The 21006-nt window shown below is 36.2% G+C and overlaps 1 protein-coding gene across 3 annotated transcripts in view; it reads left to right on the top strand.

Moving 5' to 3' along the window:
- The window catches only part of BIRC6 (baculoviral IAP repeat containing 6), a 175574-nt gene that overhangs the window by 112153 nt on the left and 42415 nt on the right, over nucleotides 1-21006 (top strand). For all 3 annotated transcript variants that reach the window (XM_084202068.1, XM_084202069.1, XM_084202067.1), the window contains 5 exons: nucleotides 2736-2932; nucleotides 5071-5371; nucleotides 8011-8228; nucleotides 10496-10660; nucleotides 12474-12642. In XM_084202068.1, coding sequence (XP_084058194.1) covers nucleotides 2736-2932; nucleotides 5071-5371; nucleotides 8011-8228; nucleotides 10496-10660; nucleotides 12474-12642 — 1050 coding nt within the window. The remainder of the gene's footprint in view (nucleotides 1-2735; nucleotides 2933-5070; nucleotides 5372-8010; nucleotides 8229-10495; nucleotides 10661-12473; nucleotides 12643-21006) is intronic.

The following is a 21006-nucleotide window of genomic DNA, read 5'->3' as shown; positions in this document are numbered from 1 at the left end:
AGGTTCATATGGTGTCTCTCCTGCTACATTTACTACTACCTGAGGAAGAGTGTCATTTATTAACATTTTTTTTCTCTGTGCTTCAGTGCCTTTTTTGAGATCAGCAGTTTCCCACAGTGAAGTGCATGACTTCACTGAAAACTTGGAAAATACTCATGTAGGTGAAATGCTTTAAATTGGATTATAAGAAAATTAACTAAAGCAAGGACTTAAGAAGCATCCTTAAGTGTAACTCCTTGAGGCAGTATTGATGATGATACTGTGTTTACACTCACAATGAAAGGATCTGCCTATGGCTTTACTCACTGAGAACTTACTTTTCAAGTGTCTTTTGCAGAGAAGCAGTTTTCCATGCTTTATCAGTATCTCTGTATTCTATTATCTTGTTTTCTTCCTTTGGGAAGGCTTACAGCTTTTTACACTGCAAAACAGAGGGGTGAGGTTTTTTTTGGTCAAAGTCTTTCTTTTAAAACCATTGTTGTGAAGGATATCTAACATTTCTTGCAGTCTGATCACTTCATGCCACTGCAAACAATTGAATTGCAAGTCATGTTCAGCCTAGTGAGGTGGAATCCTCCACATGTCTGGTGGAAGGGCAGTTCCTTGCTGATACCAGCAAGTTTGTGACACCCTCACCCACTGTCTGTGTGGAAAATGAGCATTTCCACAGAGTTTTCTGCTGTATCCTTTAGAACAGTAGACATCAAAGCTGTATGTACTGAAAGTGTTACGATTGGACATTTTCTTACAGGGATTATCCTGCTTTGAAGGTATCCGCGACCTTTTCTTAGTCTGTCTGTGAAAGACTTCTTCAGACAGACGGACTTTTCACAGTCTTTGCGTTTGAAGTAGGATGAATTGATGTACATATTCCTTCATGTCCCTGATTTAAGCTTATTAAATCTTACACTTTGATCATATTATTCCAAAGCAGTGTGATCCTCCCACAGCATATCGGTGATGTCCTTGTAACACGGTGCTTCTTACATGTTTTAAAATTGAGAATTAGGATGGGGAAAGACCTGCTGTTTCCTATTCCCTTTCAAGTTAGGAAGAAACAGTTTTAAAAGATGAAGTATCTATTAAAATATACAGTGTCTGCTGTTTAGAAGTTTTTTCATAAGAAATTTATTTTGGTAGCTGCACAAGTTATTAATTATTGTGCTTCTGTGTTTTTACAAGTACATAATAAATAATAGCGTGTGCTATATATTTGGGATATAACTGAGGATTACGATGAGTGTCAGACTGTTCACAGTGAAGAGATACTAAGACTATTTGATCTCTCCTGCCTTTTGATATGTCTGTACTGTGAAGACTTGGAGGACCCCTGCATTACATTGCTTAAAAATATAATCTGCAAAACAGATTTTTAGATTGAATATACAGAATATTCACTGAAGTTTGTCCGTGGCAATTGGCAAAGAGGGATGATGTTTGGCAATAAGGAATTGTGGTAGAGTTTTGTATATTCTGTATATACTTGTGTGCGGAAGTGCATAGCATGTTCATTTTTTTTGTCTGTTGTACAATATATTAGGGTGCTTAGTCATAAGCTGGGAGGATGGAGGTTAGTAGAAAGTTAGAAATTCAGATCATGGTCTTTTTTCATGAGGAAGAATAGAATTAAATCTCATGGCTTTTGCAGAGGGTCATTTTGACACCTCACAGAGAGGAGATGTGAAAAGCAAAACAGGTTAAGGTTTATGGTTGAGATTGTTTCCTTTCTTCAGCTATAAACTCTTTGTTGGAGAATAGCAAACCTACACTTAACTTCTAGATGCAAGAGTGCTAAAAAGTGTCATAACTCCAAAATTAGCAAAGTCTTGAAGGCATAGATCAAATTCTAATAAAACATGCAATTCTAATAATTAACATGTAGCTGTGTATAAATAATGCTGAGTTTGACACAGATCTGCTGTTATTGGCAAAAGGCGCTGTCGGGACCCGGGACATTCCTCTGACTGCCTTGGGTGATTTGAGACCCTGGCAAGGGGCTCAGAGACCTTGGCACAGATTCAAAAACACCTGTGCCTTCGATTTTAGCCCATGGAAAAAATTACCATCTTTTTGTGAAGTTTAAAAGCTACAAGAGTTTGAGTAGAATGATAGTTAATTTGTCACAGGGTGAAAAAGTAGAATTTTGGCATTTTAGAATGGGGGTTCAAGAAGCAAGATGGAGGAATCTGGGCGTGTCCTGTCCTCCTCCTCCTTCTTCTTGTCCTCCATCTTCTGCTGTGGTGGTGACACTTTTTGATTGGTTTAGAGTAGAGACAGACTGTCTAACATACATGATAGGTATTGGAAAATTATTGTAAATAAAGTACACGTAGTTGTTAGTATAAAAAGTTAACACTCAGCCCAAGGGCGGTCAGTGTGCCACAAACCGACCTGCCAGACAGATCTCAGCAGGTCAGAGAAAGAATGCAATAGATAAGGAAAAATAAACAACCTTGAAAAGCAGAACCGACGAATCTCATCGACTCCTTCGGTTGCGGGGCTGGGAAAAAAAGACTTTCTAATACCTCGGGAGTCATCTCTACCACAGAAACCCGAGAAGATAGCACTGACAATTTTATTTTCTTTTGTTGTTCTTGTATTCATTTCAGGTTCTTGGCTCAGTCTTTGCTTGAGAAGGAACCAGTACTTTTGAAAACCACTTTTAAATGAGGACAAAGAAATAAACACAGTGTTGATGATATGTATTAATTTCTTTTATGTTTATGTTTTTATAGAGCATGCAGATTTACTGGGACCTTGCCCTGAAGATGAAGCCATCAGTCCTGGGGATGAGTGTATGGATGCAGTTCTAGACGAATCACTTCTTGAAACTTGTCCCATTCAGTCTCCACTGCAAGTTTTTGCTGGCATGGGTGGATTGGCTCTTATTGCAGAGAGACTTCCTATGCTTTATCCTGACGTAATTCAGCAAGTGAGTAGAAAAAAATAAGTGTTGGAAAACATGCTGAGAGTGTCTTGTTTGTTTGTTTGAGGACGGTATTTTCCTCGTCTTTCCCTATAGTTTAGTTCAACATCTCAGTTATTTGGGGAAGTTACTTTAAAATACGCATGTGGATAACTCCACAGCCCTGTCCAGCTGTACGTGTGCTTCCCTGTCCATGTCTCAGACTGTCTGAGTAGCTGTGGCCTTGTGGCACCAAGGCAAGCTGCTTCTCTTAGCTTAAAATACCTTGGAGGGTGCAGTAAAATAAAGTTACAGATGTAATATAAAGGCATATTTGCTTATCACTTAATTGTTCATGCAAGTGTACCCCCATAGATACTTTTATGGTTAAATGAAATTAGGTTCTCAAAGCAGATGATGTAACTTTATCATTATAAATAACAGTACAATCTTAATTATATTGATATTAAGAAATAATATATATTATTTGTATACTTATATATAGAATACCTCTGGATGCACTGATAGATATTTCAAAAGTGTCAGTAGTGGCATTAGTGTGGAATTAGTCCTTTGGCTACTTTTTTAAGTACACACTGCTAAAAAGGGAAAAAATAACCAGTGAATTATTCAGATTCTATTTGACTGTATTTTTGAAGTTTTTGGTTGATCCTCCTAACAGGAAATAATATTTATTCCCTTGGAAACTGAATTAATCATGAATTAAGGATGTCATACTAAGGGTATGAATTAAGGTACATTATTCAGTATCTTGACTGTAAAATTATTGCAACCATAGGAGCCCTGTAGTGAGACTGGAAAATTAATATGCCTCCTTTATAAATAGTTCTACAAAGGCTCTAGAGATCTAGTACCAATGCAGTTCAAAAATTACAAGTTGAAGAAAAGTATTTACATAAACAGTTACTGTATTATGAATTCCAAGAGAGATAATGTGTACTCTGTATTGAAGAAAACTGATACATGGAATTCTGCAAGACATGAAAGCTAACTTAGAACCATGAGAAGTTTCATTCCTTTTTTTCCTTCTTTTTCTGTAGTCCTAGGAACTTACTGTCTTTTCACAATTTCTTGGCTTGAGATATATGTTTAGATTCAAATACTGAATAAGAATTCTGCAAACCATAAAAAAAATTAAATACAGTAATACCAAACAGACTGTTTAGAGTGAAGACTGATGATTTCTCCAGACCCTTAATTCTTTAATCTTACTTTTATATTTCTCCAAGTCACTGAAGAAATGTGAACATAATTGGAATAAATGCAGTAAAACATGGCTTTGACTTTAAATTAGGAATTTGGTATTTTGGATAGTTTCTGTAAAGGCTTTTCATATTCATCTTTTCAAGTTTAGATCAGTCTGGTGATAAGTACTAAAATTCTAAATATGATCAAATCAGTTTAAATGAATAGCATGAAAGCCTGAAACCTCTGTGACGTTTAATTATGAGAGGGACTTGGGTGTCATAATTTCATTTAAATTGTTTGATCGTGTCTTGGGGCACTGTACAGCTACTACCCCCTTAAACTCTGATTGCCATCATAATGCTTGTCTGCCAGTCCTCTGGTCATAAAACAGACTGTTCTGTTAGAGTATAATAGTAATGAAGCCTGCCAAATCAATCAAAAGTTCGAAAGGCTCACAAGTTGCTACAAAACTGCTAAGATACCTGAAGTTTTTCTTAGTTTTTAAAGGTATTATGATTAATTTTACTTCTTTCTGCAATATGTAGTAAAAATTAAATACTTGCGTTCGCAGTGTTTAATGTTAAAAATAAAGGGCCATTTCTTATTTAACAGTATAGTACATAAATTAACCTTGTATTTACTTCAGAGTAATTTGTATCTCTTAACGCCTCAATGTTTAAGCAGCACACTTTAACTGAGGATTTTAGGTTGCCAAAATTTGTTTGCTTGCTTGTGTAAGCACAGCTTTGCAGCACTGTATTGAAAATGCAACAAGTATACCCTTTTAAGCCATTTGGCATGGTCCCTGTATCTGCAAATGGTGGAATATTTCATGTGACTTCTTTATTATGTCCTACATTAAGATTGCATGTCTTTTAGATCTTTATTATAATAGAATTTTTGTTTAAGGTGTTTAACTGAATGACTGCTAAATTTCTTTGTTTCTGTTGGTTAAGGTGAGCACTCCAGTGGTTACGTCAGCCACACAGGAAAAACAGAAGGACAGTGATCAGTTTGAATGGGTTACCATTGAACAATCAGGGGAATTGGTGTATGAAGCACCAGAAACAATTGCTGCAGAGCCTCCACCGATCAAGTCAACAGTCCAGACTATGTCTCCCATACCTGCACATTCTTTGGCTGCCTTTGGGTTATTTCTCCGTCTCCCGGGCTATGCTGAGGTGCTGCTAAAAGAACGGAAACATGCTCAGTGTCTGTTGAGATTGGTGTTGGGAGTTACAGATGATGGTGAAGGAAGTATGTGCTGTAATTATTACCTTTCTTTGTAGACCACAGATAGATAATTTTACTTAAATTTATTTGCACTGTATCGCTTTTATCAGGAAGTTAGCATTGGTTTGTGCAGAAGTATGTTGATAAACTGTTGTCTCTAATAAATTCTGTCTGGCAAAGTTTTATCACAGTCATCAGTATTCAAGAGTTCTCATCTCATGTCAGAGTAATTGTAAAATAAGCGCTGATAAAACCTACAATGACATTGTCAAGATAACTGCATTCAGACAGAATGTTCTAAGTAGCTGGAAATGCTCAACAAATTGTGCAAATATCCTATAATTCTGCAACCAAATATAGAATAACATGGATAAGAGCAAAGCTACAACGGATGCAGAGTAAACCATTGAATAATGTTCTAGAAAAGGAGAGTAAGATCTAAAGATTATGGTGATTAAATTGCCTAAACAGAAGCTCTGCCTTGATGGTGTGAGTTCAGAGGGAGAAATGGGATGTTCTTCAAAGAATAAACAGACAAGCCAGGAGAAAAATTTGTTGTCAGCATATTTGCAAATGAGCCTGGAATTCTGCATGTAGTTCTAATATTCATGTTTCTTATTGTTTTGAAAAACTGAAATAGTGCATCTGAAATATGTTTTCTACATTGAAGGCATTTGCTTTCTCTGGGTGTTGTGTAGTGGTGCACTTGAGCAGTGTCAGGTTTACAGCTGCACTTGATCTCAAGGATCTTTCCAACATACATGATTCTGTGATTGACTTTGAAGAGTGCTGGTTTTTCTAGGCTGCAATCATCACAAGTTAGTCTCTATTTAGCACTCGAGAGTGGTGTGTAACATAGACCTTATAAGACCAGCTGGAAAACCAAGAATCTCATTTTCCCTCCCTTCTGCTTTTCTTTTTATTTCACTAGTATTTAGGTGCAGGATAGTAGATGAGAATAAACTGTGCAATAAAAATTCAGTCTAGCTGCTTACCCTCACCTAATCTGAGTGGTAAATAACTGAAGAACTGTATGCCATTTCTGAAGTAGTCCCAGTCCCTTACTACTGCAGGCAATTTTTATATATTTTCTTTTTTTAATAAAGAGACATGTAGAATTTGGGTTGCTTTCTTTTTTTGTAGTAGTGTAGGTATGTGTGCAGCCACTACTGCTATTGGAATACTGTTCCAGAACATAATTTTCTTGATGGGTAGGGGTTGCTTTACTTTTCTGCCTATCTTTATTCACATGCAGTTAGGGGCCAACAGCTCATCTTTTTCTGATGCATTTCTTGACAGGAATTATATTCCCTCGTAGCCTTAGTTTTAGCTAAACTAAACAGGCAGTTTCTCTTTTCCCTTAACCAAACATCTGAATTCAACTCTACAAAATGTGGGTTCAGTTGTACACAGTAATCTACATTAGTTTTCTCTATAAACTATTAAAAATTTACTTTTTTGTTTGAAATGCAGCTTTTCACACGTGTAGAATCCCATTCCTTTCTTGCATAATATGAAAAGCTGCAATTATAAATCTATGGCTTATAGATTAAAACATAGATTCAATTGTCTGCAAAGATAAATAATGTGCAAATATTTAGTTTTTCTCTTTTTTCATGGCTATGCCTGCAGTTATGAAATTCTATCAGGCTTATTTTCCAGAAGTTTTTGATTTTATTTATGAAGGTCCCAGTCAGAGGAGTTTTGTTTCCTTCTTGTTACTGTCTTTGCAAAGAGTATCAGATAGATATGAATTAACACATATGTGTGTATGTGTGTAGATACACGTACACACAAATACAGACATAATTGTTTAAATCTCTGGATGTTGATATAGCTGATAAACTCTTAAGAATGAGGGAGAAAATAAAATATTTAAAATAGGAAGCAAATTTCTGGACAGAGTTGGCTATTTTAAAGTGTTTTCACTGTTTGAAGCATCTCCACTTGTCAGTGTTACATTTGCACTGGGGAAGGAGTGTGAAATGTATTGTTAAATACAAGAAAAAATTTGAGACAGTTTCCCTAATCTCAGTGTGTTGCATTAATAGGTCACTCCATTATTTGAAATGTGGCTTTTAAAAGAAAATTGTTGCTCATAATGCAAAGGGGTTAAAAATTTTAAGGAATTGTAGCACCAAATTCATACATGCAACTCATCTTATTAAAATTATGTTAGTATTTCACCATGGGTTCAACTTCAGTAGAAACTTGGTTTGTGTCAGTACATTAATTTATACTTGGGGCACATGAATACAGAAGAGAATCCTAAATATGATAAACTACTGCTACCTGTCAGCTGAGCTGCTATTAGCTGATCATGTGCATTCTTTATCTTGCTGTATTTGCAATGATTAAAAATATATGTGTATTTAAAAAAATTAGTCCAAACCAGTTTTCTCACTGGAAATGGCAAATCAAATTTTAAAAAATTGATTCTTTACCAAATCTATGAATAAAATAAAGAAGCATTCTTTATTCTACACTCTCCTCGTAATGAAATTTTCTTGGAGGAGAAACATAGTAATAGATGGCTTTACTGTATGTGAATGCTTAAGTCCTTAGTAGATTTCTATATGTTCATAAACTATTGCAGAGATTAATAGGGTGTATTGAACTATTGAAGGAAAATGTGGGTTTGATGTTTTCCTTCTCCAACCTAGGCCATATCCTGCAGTCTCCTTCAGCAAACGTGCTCCCAACGCTGCCCTTCCACGTGTTGCGCAGTCTGTTCAGCGCCACCCCGCTGACCACCGACGATGGAGTGCTGCTGAGGAGGATGGCGCTGGAGATCGGGGCCATCCATCTTATCCTGGCTTGTCTCTCTGCCCTGAGCCACCACGCACCGAGAGTGCCCAACTCAAGCCCCAACCAGGCAGAGGTAAGCTTACCAGCACAGCAGGTACCAGCCAGAAGTACCAAGAGTTTTAATTTAAAAAAAATTAGATCATCTCATTGCTTTCATGTAGCCTAATTTTTGCAGACTTTAAAAATAATTGTGAAGTACCTGATTAGGTAATTGTCCCTGCATGTTGCAAATAAACATAGTAATCATGAAAGTAGAGAAAGAAGGCTTGTCTTGAGGCATTAAGGTGTAATCAGTTTCTTTGACAGGACCTTCCTTTTCAGGGCAGAAAAGGCATAATGGTCAATGAATGGTGGTTCCTTATTACCCATTAAATAGTATGATCTCATTACCTTATTTAACATTCATCATCTAAACTCCTGGTTACAAATTATTTCCTTTCAAATGCTTCACCAATGCAAATGAGTTGTGAAAATTACTTAATTAATGTAGCGATTTTTGTTACAATCTTTGTACTGATATTTAAATGAGATCTAAAGACAAAAATTTTCCATCATATTCAAGATCTCAAATTAATCTCCAAAATATGACTTTTTTTCAAGGCATTTCCTGTGTTACACCACCTTCTATTCAGAATATGCATATTCTGATTTTCTTTTTAGGACTGTAAGTTACCATTTCTGCATAATGTACCAATTGTCTGTAAAAGTGTTTTAAAAAAAACATTAATGACTTGCCCTCTTTAGCATTGTTTTGGTAGAGGCTTGCATGAAACAGTTCCTGGTGGCTGAATATGGATTAGTACTTCCAAAATATAGGACTGTCCATATTTTAGCCGCTCTGATGCTGATGAAAGGTTGAACAAGCAAGAGATGAAGCTGTGCCTGAGAATAATTCACCTTAATGGCTAATCAAATTCAAGGGGAAGCTGAGAGATTCTACTTTTAATGGGGTATCAGGCTGCTGACACATTAACACCTTAGCATTTTTGCATGTTTGGAGGGAAGGGGCAACCATTACTTCTTACTTCTGCTTCAGTGCTACCATGACCCCTTAAATAGCTTGCTTTCTCATAATTCATGTCTATCAAATGATAGATGGTAACTTGAAACTAGGGATCCATCAGGCCTGCACTGAGGCTTGTATTTCTGGGGCCATGCTCTCCCTTAAGTGCTTTAATTTAGTGCTCATGACAGTGCTCTCAGAGTGTTAAAGGCACAACATGTTCCTGAGTAATGTCTACATGAAAATAACCACACAGCTGTTTCATCACCAAGACACATTGCTTTCCCAGTGTAAAAGATTATCCAAGACTACTGTCAGTAGTCAGTGATACTTCACAGGTGATAATTTCTTTTACCATTGCAGTCTGTTCATATATAATTTCTTTTCTTTCATATGCAATCTTTATTAAAGTCACTGAAGAAGTGAACAGAAAATGAAACTTTTCAAAGCCATAAAACAAATACTGCATGTTGTGTTTTCCAGCTAATTGTGACCAAGTAATGAAAGTAGCAAGTCACTTGTTTAGGATGCTAAATATGCAAATAGGAAAACATCAGTTAAAAAATGCTTATCAGAGTTTTTTCTGCATCCTTTTCACCAATGACCTGCTAAAATTCAAAAATTAGTGTAACTGCTTCCACACTACTTCATGAGGGCTGAGCATTGTAATATTGGAGTTATATTACTAAAACATTACTGAGGCAGACAATTGGTAAAAGCTGTTTTAGCTGTTACCAAGCACTGGAAAAGTGCTCTTAGGAAATTTTAAGACTGACTTCCTTGCTCTTACTTAGGGAGGAGGTAATGTGTATTTTAGGGACTCAGAGATCATATGTCAGAGCAATATGTGTAACTTACTCCTCTTGTTTTGGAGCATATTCAAAATCAATAAATACTTGAGCATGTTAATATTTCAGTTCTGTTCTCTTGATAACATTTCCACTCCCATCCCCTTCATCTCATTGTGTTATTAGACTTGATTAGGTGCTAAACAGCAATAATTACAGAGCTGTGATGTTTAGAATGATATTGATTGAGTAGCGTTCTAATACCTCTCATCATTTAAGCAGTGATAGTATCATAAAAGAGAATAATAAAGGCCTTACAGTACTGGTGACTGAAGAACTACTTTCAACAGTCTACTGCTAACTGCTAACCTTTACCATATATGTGGCAGTCTTTCCCATGGAAAGCTTTGAATTTCACTGGATCCCGATGATATATTTAGAAAGTTAATAAACTAGGATTACATTATTTTGCATAACAAAGGTTTTTGAAAGATAGTGCTACAAAGATGAAATCATTAAATAATTGATTTTTTTTTTCTTTAACTTTAGCCACAAGTGTCAAGTACACACAATACTGCATCAACAGAAGAACAGCAGTTGTACTGGGCTAAGGGTACAGGATTTGGAACAGGCTCTACAGCTTCAGGATGGGATGTTGAACAAGCCTTGACTAAGCAAAGACTAGAAGAAGAGCATGTGACCTGCCTTCTACAGGTGTGTAATTATAAATTGTGATTAATGAGAGGCACTTAAAGCATGGATAATAAAACTGGAGTTTTGTCAGTCAAACAGTAGCATAATTACAATATTTTGGGCAACAATTATTTTCAAACAACTGGCTTAATGGAAAATTATATAGATCATATTTTGAGGAAGGCTGTTTTCAGATGTCACTTGGCTGCTGCATAGAAGACCTGATTATGAGTTCTGAAGAGAAACTTCAGAACTTATGTGCCAAACAGTGTTAGCTATTAATTTCTTGCATATTTTTCACACTCCTTTAAGGAAAGTGCCTGTAGTTGATACTGGTGTCCATGAATGTGTTATGCCAATATAACAAAATCTCACTCATACATTCTAGAAAATCTTGAGTAGGTCAATAACATGACAATAGTAGTTCTTCAATAAACATCTAGATCTTAGTAAAATTCTGATATCTTCTAATACCTAAGGAGAAGAACATCGTGCATAATCAGGCTTTTCAGTCTAACCAGTTATGAAATCCAACCAATCCCTGTTATCTTGGATGAATGTAGGGAATATGAGATTGTATCTAGTCATCAAAAGTTTAATTCAGTTGAAAAGCATTAGCTAACCTGCTGGGGTTAGAGCACAAAGGAGATGAAACTTTGAAAATGCCTACACCCTGATGAAAATACCATTTTGATGATTGGTTATTTTAGACACTATAGATTACATGGCACAATCATCATATCCCTTGCAAAAGTACAATAAGTAAAATCTGAAAACATTTTTCTATGCAAGAAAGAGGAGAATTGCCTAAATTACTCTCAGCAATGCTTCCAGGCAGTGTTCTGTATTCTGCCAGGGAGAAGTTTTGCTATCAATGTCATAAGTCATGAAGTAAGGAGGCATTTGCTGAGGGCACTCAGCAGTTGAACAAGTAGCATTTTGCTGAGCCTGTCAGTTAGTTGTACAGCAGACTCTCCTTAGTCCCTGCTTTAGAAAGGTTTAGAGAAATTCTGTTGTACAGAGTGCTAATAAGATGCTGCAGCAAAATACCATGGGTAAAGGGGTTAAAACAAAGAGGATGAATGAAAGAAAAGAGAAGAGGCTGAAAAGGTGAATAGAGTCCCTGGGACTTCAAGCTGTACAGCCTGTCAGGTCTCAAAGTTACTTAGTTTGAGAGTACAGGTGTACAAATCAGAGCCATGGAAGCACATACATCTACAACACACGGTAAGGGCCTGTGAACTCAGCCACAGCTACCCTTGTGACAGGCAGGTGTGCAGTCAAGAGGCGCCTTCCCACTGTTGCTAAGGGGAAGGCTGCTCTTTGTTTACTTAGATAAGAGCTGTGCTCATGAGTAGTTGTTCCTCCAGGTAACTGTTGTGCTCACCATAACTTGCTGTTTCACCTGTAAACCCTGAAGTCTCATCCCAAAGGAAGTTACAAAAATACCTGAAGCATTTGCAGTTGAAAAAAATACAAGTCCTACTGCTAGTTGGTGTACTTGGTGTTCTAAAGTGAAAGGGGCTGGTCAGCTGCAGGTCTGAGCTGGCAAACTCTTGCTTTGAGTAATTTCAGCAGGTTTGTCAAAATTCATATTAGTTGATCTCCTAAAATAATTCAGAATTCTAACAGTTACATAATTTTATCTTTAGCCAAAGTATAAATAATAACTGTATAGAAATTCTTCTGAAACCTCTTTAAGCCTGCTGAAATAAATACCAGAAGTGAATTTGCAAAACAGTTAGTGAAGTGTTAGGGCATGCATCTTAAGGAAAGTCAAAGTTCTTTTGACTGAAATAAATCAGCTTTGATTAAATACTATGGTGTATTTCAGGTTCTTGCCAGTTACATAAATCCTTCAGGGAGTACATCAAATGAAGAGACTCAAGCAAGCCACGAGGGGAGAGGCCAAAACAGCAGTGCTCTTCCATCCATTCTCCTGGAGCTGCTCAGCCAGTCCTGCCTCATCCCAGCCATGTCATCGTACCTCCGCAACGACTCAGGTAATGTGTCTGTGCCTCCTTCAAAATCCAAGCTGCCTAACTTCTGTCAAATGAGGTTTTGCAGAAACAACAGGGGGTTCTTGTTTCAGTACATTTGCCAGTTTAGAATTTTACTAACGGAACATTCACTTGAGCCTTAGAAAACAAAACAGAATCATCAGACAGAATCTTGTTGAAATGCTCACATTTGTTGCAATATGTCTTTAAATTTGAAGTTCAGTTCTTTAGCTGTTGAAACTAACAGGAAAATGGTGTTTTCTTCTGAAAAGTTTGCATGTTAGTTCTTCTACAGAAGATACATGGAGGAAAGGAGTACTTTATACAACACCATGAAACGTAGTGTGAAGAAAAATGTCAATTTTCAAGTAAACTGAGGAAATGCATACCTGAGTTTGGTAAATGTTGCACATAGTAGGGCAATTCTACTTCAATCAAAGCTTTTTTCCTTTATTTAGGAAGTACAAAAATAAGCCTCTTATCAAAACTGTAAAATATTTCATATATATGGGAACAGTTAAATTGCTGAGCTTTTTAAAAGAAAAGTAAATGAGTTCTATAAGTTAGTTAAATTTCTGGTTTTAATTTTAAAACCAAAATGCTTTGATAGTTTTCATCTGGTATGTTGTACCTGGCTGGGGGAAACCATTTCAGTTTTACAAGGTGGTGTGAAGCAGTATGAATTAAGCAAATGCCTGTGCGGAACTAATGACAAAATCAGCAGACTGGGTTTGTGATTTATGTTCAGTCTCACTAGATGACAGGCTTTAGTGTGGAGATGAGCCTTAGGTTGGATTTTTATTGAGTTACTTTTTTTATAAAGATGGATTTAATCCTTAAGTATCTGGAGGAGTTGTTGCAAATCTGAGTAATTTGGTTTTGGAGCTTATTTTGCCTGTCCTATTTTTAGCGCGATTGATTGATGTCTTTGTCACATTAGTGCAGTTCTTTGGGATGCCAGTTGGAGGGTGTGGTGATGTGAATTCATGAAACAATGTTATAGCTCCTTGAATTACAGCATACATTTTATGTTAGAGGTAGAAGAGAAATTATCCCTATCTTAAGTATTTGCAAAGCTACTTAGAACTAAAACAAGAATGTGGCTCTTTTAATTTGTACTAAACTAGGGCATTACATAATCTTGTCTGATGGAATGGAACTAGTTCAGAAAGTCTACTGGGGTCTTAGAGTAAAAATAAAAATATTAAGATCTTTCACTTGTTAGTCTGCAGATTGACACCTCACCCTAATTTTGCAATGATTTTGTTGGTTCTGTTTGGCACATACTGCAGTGAGGAAAATGAACTAATGATAGACCAAGCTTGTTATTGCAGTTGAAAAAACAATGTAAAGCAATCAAGGACATTATAAAGTAAAAGAATAAAGTGATCTTTCTAACAGATACTCATAAATTCTTTGTTGAGGAAAAGGAAGAGTCATTGAAAGGCCTGGCAAAAATGCCACGTTATCTAAAGGATGAAGCAGCTGATCCTGAGTTACAGATGAATCACAGCTGCTGAAATTGCCATTTCCTGTTTTCAGTAGAAGAATGTATCTGTCTGTGTAAGTCACCTTTAACTGGGAGAGAACAGTCAGATACTGATAGAATAGATGAGATATGTGGCTGGTGGCGAGAAGTTCAGACTAGTTTGGCTTTCAGGAACCATTTGTTTTCTCATCATACAAAGAAGAGGCAAAGTTTGGCTGAAACGTTTATTTTAGGTATGTTTTTCACTGCTGATCTACTCTTGTTTGTGGTTGGCAGGTGGTGTTGAAATGTTGTGCCTGTACATTAACAATTAGGAAAGAGTGAGCAATGTAGCAGTTAAACTGTATTAAAGCAAAGCAAAACCTTGCTTTTCAGAGAAAAAAAAATAAAAACTACCCTTCCGTTTACAAGTTCACAAAGAATGGGGTTATTTCTAGTGAAGTTTAGAATGGTAAAATCTAAGGGTTGTTATCCTTTGATTGATCAAAGCAATATGAATGTTTCCTGCTGTATTTGTTCAAAAGTCTATAAAACTCTATAATTAACAATGCTCTCCTGGATTTAAAAATAAGAATTTTGCAGGCTTACAACAGTCAGGCTCGTCTTTGGAAGCACAGTAGGATAGCAGTATGAAAGGGAAATGTGCAAAAAGGATGACTTCTGGAAAGAATGTCTTCTCTTTGTCAATATTTGAGCCAGATGCATTTAGTTGGGAAGGAACCCCTGAAAACAGTTTGTCTTAGTGATAACAAGGCATAATTCCAGTGCAGTAATTACTGTTGAGTTGAAAGGCAGGCAGATAATTTTCACATGAATGAGTGCAAGTTGCACATGATGCTGTGGCTCTCAGTGTCACTGACACTGAGTGTCAGCAGACTTAGCTAACACAAGAGGAGGTTGGGAAGCTCTGAAGCTGTGTTAGGTTCTGGTACAATGCTTATGGGACTGAAAATTTCCCTTAATGCATTTATGGTTCAAACATTTCAGATAAAGAGATGACTTTTTTCTTATTACTACTATTTTTATTTTCTTTTTTAGGATCTTGAAGACCAATGCAATTTAGTAGAACAGATTTGAGTCTTTCCTGATAGAGCTTTATCTAATTTCAAACTTATCTTGAATACCTGTGTTTCCTCTAGCAAGGCTGAACAGTAGCCTAGGGAGAGTAGGAAAGGGAACAGCATTGGTAGTAATGCTCATGGATATGGAATTCTAATTTTCAGACTGGTGCAACTTCTATTGTCAAAATGTACTTCTGTGTGGAATAAGCAGGTGACTGCATTCTTCCTGTAATATGCTGGTCTGAGGAATTAGAGTGCTGCAAAAAGAACACTAACAGAATGTTCCTGGGTTCTGGCACCTGAGCAGGAACAAGATGTGCCCAGCACAGTGATGACAGAAATTAGTGATTTTCAGCAACCCTGTAACTTTCTCAGATTTGACTGGGTACTGATGGGACCAGATAAAGGTTACCCTTATGCTGAAGGTATTCTGCCAGATTTTAGCTTTTGTTGTAATTATTGGAATAATAGTGATCTTCACATATCTTATATGTATCTACCATACACATAAAATTGGGGCGGGGGGGGGGGGCGGAATTTTGATATAAAATATGTGCAATGAAGCTGCAGGCATGCTTTTTTCTTTCATTGCACAGTAGGCTGGTAACTCTGTGGTAATACAAGACAATAAGTATTCTGGTATTGATGTGAATTTTATATTTTTTTACACATGTTCAATTAGCTACAGGTCTGGCACATCCATCTTGCAAAACTCTTTCAACAGATTGGCCTGTGTCACAGTTGTAAATCTATCTAGCATTTTTGTTGCTTAAGTTTATTTTGGCATCCTGCTTAATTTGTCCAAGACATACATGGACTAGATTGTTATCTGTATAGTTCTAGATAAAAGGAATATTGATTAGACAAGCCGTGCTCACATAACATTTAATCTTTTAGAAACCTCACCTTGAACCAGATTAGTACAAACCAGATTGCTCTGATATGTTCTGCAGCTTCATCTGCATCGAAGTAAGGTGATTGTGAAGTCCTTGCAATAATTTACAATAATTTTAATTGACTTCTATAATTGCTTGTTTCTTGTAGAGAAGGAAGGTTTATCTGTCCTTGAAGAACTTTCCTTAGTATGCAAGATAGCTCTTGTCACAAGGGGCAATAGCTGCTGTAATCCTCACCATTTCTTGATAATATTTTTGGTGTTTGTTTAGTGCTTTGTTATGGCATTACTGCAATTTTTATTATATTTCATTCTGTAAATGAGAAGGTTTATTTTTGCAACATGGTGAGATTTCTTTATTATACCTGTGTTTATTCCTAAGACTTAACTCACATTTACGTTTGTGAAATTGATGTAGTTTTTAACTTCTGTATCGTGAAACATCTAGCTTATATTCATTACCACGCATATATGCACCTTTCACACTAAAAACTGTCATGTGAAACCTTTTCACTCTTGTCTTGTATACAGCATGTTTCCTTTGAAAGATTTTAGGGACTCTTTCAAATATGTGAGCACTTCTCTTCTTGAACAAAATGCGCAGCAATAAAATTTGCACTGTACAATAAGAGGTTCCCAGCAAACGTGTGACCATACATGACTGTCTTGAAGATCTAGATTTTGCTAATACAAGTACAAGTTATTTGACTGATAGGTTTATGGAAACTAATGTAAAATAGTATTTGCAAGTGGGAGAGAAGAAAGCAGTATTTATAATAGTTTTTGTGGCTAACAAGATTTACAGAGACAAGACAGTGCAAAGGAATCATGAAACAGAAGGAAAATCAAGTGACTTTTAGAACAGGGCAAGGACTGTCTATTTTTTAATAGGTTTGAACAGTTAAGAGCCTAGTGAAGTTGGGATTTGTCAATACCACAATATTAGGAAGTCTTTTAATGGTAATGTTTTTAGACTAGCAAAGCCTGAGATGACTTAGACTTGTTTAAAGCCACAGACCTCATAGCAAGAATTCTGCTTGAATTCTTCTTGTTTGAATTTCCAGGCTTACAGGAAACACATGATACTGTAGTTTTAGCTGGGGTTTGCTTACATGCTCCTTTCTTAGGCACCTTTCCTTCTTTGGTGGACAAAATGCCATGTGATGTGGTCAGCATAGCTTGCAGTGTTATATGAGCTTAGTTTTTCCTGGGTTTGACTGCTGAGAAGAGATGATGCATTTCTGTGGGAGGGTTTTGCTAAAAGGATTGTCTTTACTGACCAAGGTGTTCCACTTAATGAGAGTCCAGTATTTGATTTTTATGCACTCTACATAGTTTACCAAATACTACCACGTCATGGACTTGTGGATTCATTAATGTTGTGCTGCTTTATCCTGCTGCCAAATACCTCATTGTGGACTTTGTCTAATCAGTACTGTGGACAAATCTTTCGAATGTGAATGTGCTGCATTCTTTTTTCTGCCTCTTTTGATGTAACTTTCTTAGTTGAGTCCATTGAAGTAATGCTGTTCAGGCCTCAGACCATGAACAGCGCTAGTTGGTCTGCTGAAGATATGAGTATTTCTTTTCAAGTAATCACACTTATTCTCAAGGTATTGCATGGTGTTGTTTTACTTTCTGTCAAGTTATCCAGTCCCACTGAACACTGAGTATGTTGAGTACTCTGAGGCAGGTTCACTGAGCTCTGTATTCATCCATCACTGAGTGTGACGGTACTGCTGCAGTGTAAATGTTGAATCATCATGCAACTCTGCTTTTCCCTAGACTATTGACTTTTTGCTGTGTTTAATGAGAGGTAGTTGCTATTGAGATATTTTTTGTTGGTGAAATTCTGAAGCATATATTGGATTAAATGTATAAGTACCAAAGCCGTTTATTAGAGCTTATTTAACTAAAGTTAGACTTAGGTCCACGCGAGTATAGCCTGCAGGTATGACCTGTTAAGAAAGGATGTCGGATTGCTGTTTTAAAACAAAATGTAACTTGCATGCTGAGGCAATCTAATGATAATGTTACCCTGTGACTTCCCTCTAAGGATCAAAGCCTTTGCTATAAATGAAATCAGAAGTACAGTGGCAGTTTAGATAGACAGCATGTAATTACTGAAATTAAAAATTTTCCTAACCTTCATTAATGCTAATGAGCTCATTCGCTGGTAATCATACTGACCCTTTGCCACATTTGGTTATAATTTTGGGATTGGTTTTTATTTTGCTGTTGCAGAGCTTACAAAAAAAGGTGCAGTATTTCACTGTAATGCTGTTGTACTAGTTGAATCACGATTTCGAGAAGAGAGCTGTGCACTGAGATGATACGAAATAAAACTGTTTATTTATTTCACAGAATTGACAAGTTTTAAATAACTTCAGGATCAAAATAAACAGCAGTAGTTTCTACCTGAATTTCACTTTTCAGGTTCTTGTAATATTTCATTTCAGAGATCCATCTCAAATATCCTGGTATTATGAGATTAAATGCAATAATATCCATAAGTATCTACACATAAGAAGTACATTGAAAAAATAATAATGGTAATATCTGTTCTTAAATAGTCTTAAATAAACATTAGCAACCTGCATAATTCCTCTAGAATGTACCTTTTACAGAATGCTTTGGTGTTTCATATACTGAAAATAAGTATACATTTATTAGAGACTTGCTGAAGACTGTGGCTGGTGAATAAATTTTCTTGTCTGCATGTGCTTCCTTCCAGTGCAGCCTCAGCCCTGTTTATCATTTCTTCTAGTTGAGCAAGTATTGACTCAGAGTTGCAAAACCAGAATATACCATCTTCCACCTCATTTGTCCATAAGACAGTGTTACAGTGTGCAACTGACTGAAATATCATTGCCAAATTCATTCTCTTCTAGGTCTCTGGCCTTATTCTATGCATGTACTGGTTTCAGGGTGACTTCCAAAGGCTCAGTTGGTTTAGCAGTTACCAAATTCTATACACTAACAAGCTGTCACCTATATAAGGGGTATATTTCTTCATATGTCATTTTATGGAGGGACTGGATGTCATTTTGTAGCCTAGAAAAAATACAGCTGATATTCAGAAATGCAGCTGCTCTGTTGTTCCTCTGTGACACAGGTAATAGTAAGAAAAGTATTTATTAAAATCAGTTTCTTTTTACTTTTTTTCATGTTATTTGTTTAATGAGTTTTTAATCCTAAGGTCTCAAAAGTAATTTTCATGATAAGGTACATGTGAGATACATTCATGTATACAAAAACTTCTATGGTCTCAGTCTGTCTGCAGCTTTGGATCTAGTTTAAAGGCATATGTAGATTTAATTGAATATGTGGAATTAGTTTCACTAATTTCAGTAGCCAAATAGTATGTTCTGTGAAGTGTGCTTAAGAGTTGCAATTCTGGGCCTCAATCATAGACTATGCAAAAAGGGAAAATTTCTTCAGAACTTGGTCCAGAGAGAGTACACTTCTCTGGACAGAGGTTAAACCTGTTTTCCATGCCACACTGTAAATCCTTGCATGATATGTTTTACTTGAAAATAAGCATCAGGGTGAAAACATGAGAATTGTATTTGACTTCTTCTAAACGCATTCTAAAAATGATAATATAGAAAAGGTAATTTAAGATTTTTTTCATTTGGAGAATATGTATTAGTGTGTCATTGCAATTATTAATATGTCTTAAAAGAAGTACTAAATTATAATTTTTTCACACCATTTTAAAGTATTTTTAATTAGAAAAGCACATTATTAATATAGCATGATGATTTCAAATACAGATTTAGTAAAGGCAAGAAAATCTAACCTTTTTCAGCTTTCCACAAGACTAACAAAAATGCTGCAGAATATAGTCAATAGTTAAAATTTTATTTATAATATTACAACTTCTAGTATAACAGTGTTCCTGTTTCCACACTTACTATACATTAGTGTAAGTTATAAGCCTAAATTATGGCCTGAAAATAAAAAACCCTTTTGCCTGTTTTCTGGCCTCAGCTATGAAGAGACAGACTGCACTAAACCATAGAAAGCTTGGGACTTGCTTATAGTTGCTCATAGATTGAGTTTATCTCTGTCTATGTTCTGATTATTTTCAGTGTTTGGCTACATTTCTGTCTTGCATGTTTGCTGGCAATAAAACAGTGCTGTCTCTGATCCTGCTGTTCAGATTTCATCTGTTACCAACGAAATGTTGTATTTGGTCTGCCTTCATTTACGTAATTTAGCACCCTAGCTGGGCTCATAGGTACACTTTGCAGTCATTGATGCAGCGCCCTTAGCCAGACACTTCACTCTGGAATGTTTTTGATACTCTTTTCAGAGAGTGGTAGGTTTTTTTGCTTTAAATTTAGAAATCATCCTTACCATTGCAGGTCTTTGCACTTTGTGCTGTACAATTGGCTTTCAAAAATGTCATCAAAGTGTAGTGTAGATGTAGACAAAAACAATAACAAATAAATTGAGCACAGTTCCAATAATCCCAAGCAGTGCTAAAATAGATTCTTCTTTTTCCTCTTTCTCCTCTTGCCTTTTTACATCTTCTAGTGTTGTGATGGCAGAGGTCCCCATTTTTCCTGCAAATGCCTTCACCAGTATTCTGGCAGCTAGCTAGAAAAAAGAAAGCAAATGGTAAATCTGGTCTGACAAACATGCAAGATTTGATCTTTTTAAAAACAATTCTGTAGTTCTTCATAGAGCATTTCTTAATGCTGTGTTTATTGAGTTGTATTTGTCTTTTGTTTTCTTTTTGTATGAAAATGTCTGTGTTAAAAATAAATGTTCTGTAGGTACAGATTTGATAGGAGTGAAAAACAGCTTGGTGCTCCAAGTCAGTTAGTATGCTTTATTACAAAAGATATTTAAAATTTATCTTAAGCCAGCTTATTTGTTTATAAAAGATGGTACTGGTGAAAGCAGGCATGTGA

Source organism: Fringilla coelebs (genome assembly GCF_963513975.1).
Source record: "Fringilla coelebs genome assembly, chromosome: 3".
NCBI classification, from domain to species: Eukaryota; Metazoa; Chordata; class Aves; order Passeriformes; family Fringillidae; genus Fringilla; species Fringilla coelebs.
Note: the sequence above shows the minus strand (reverse complement) of the source record. Positions and strands in the feature narration are given on the sequence as shown.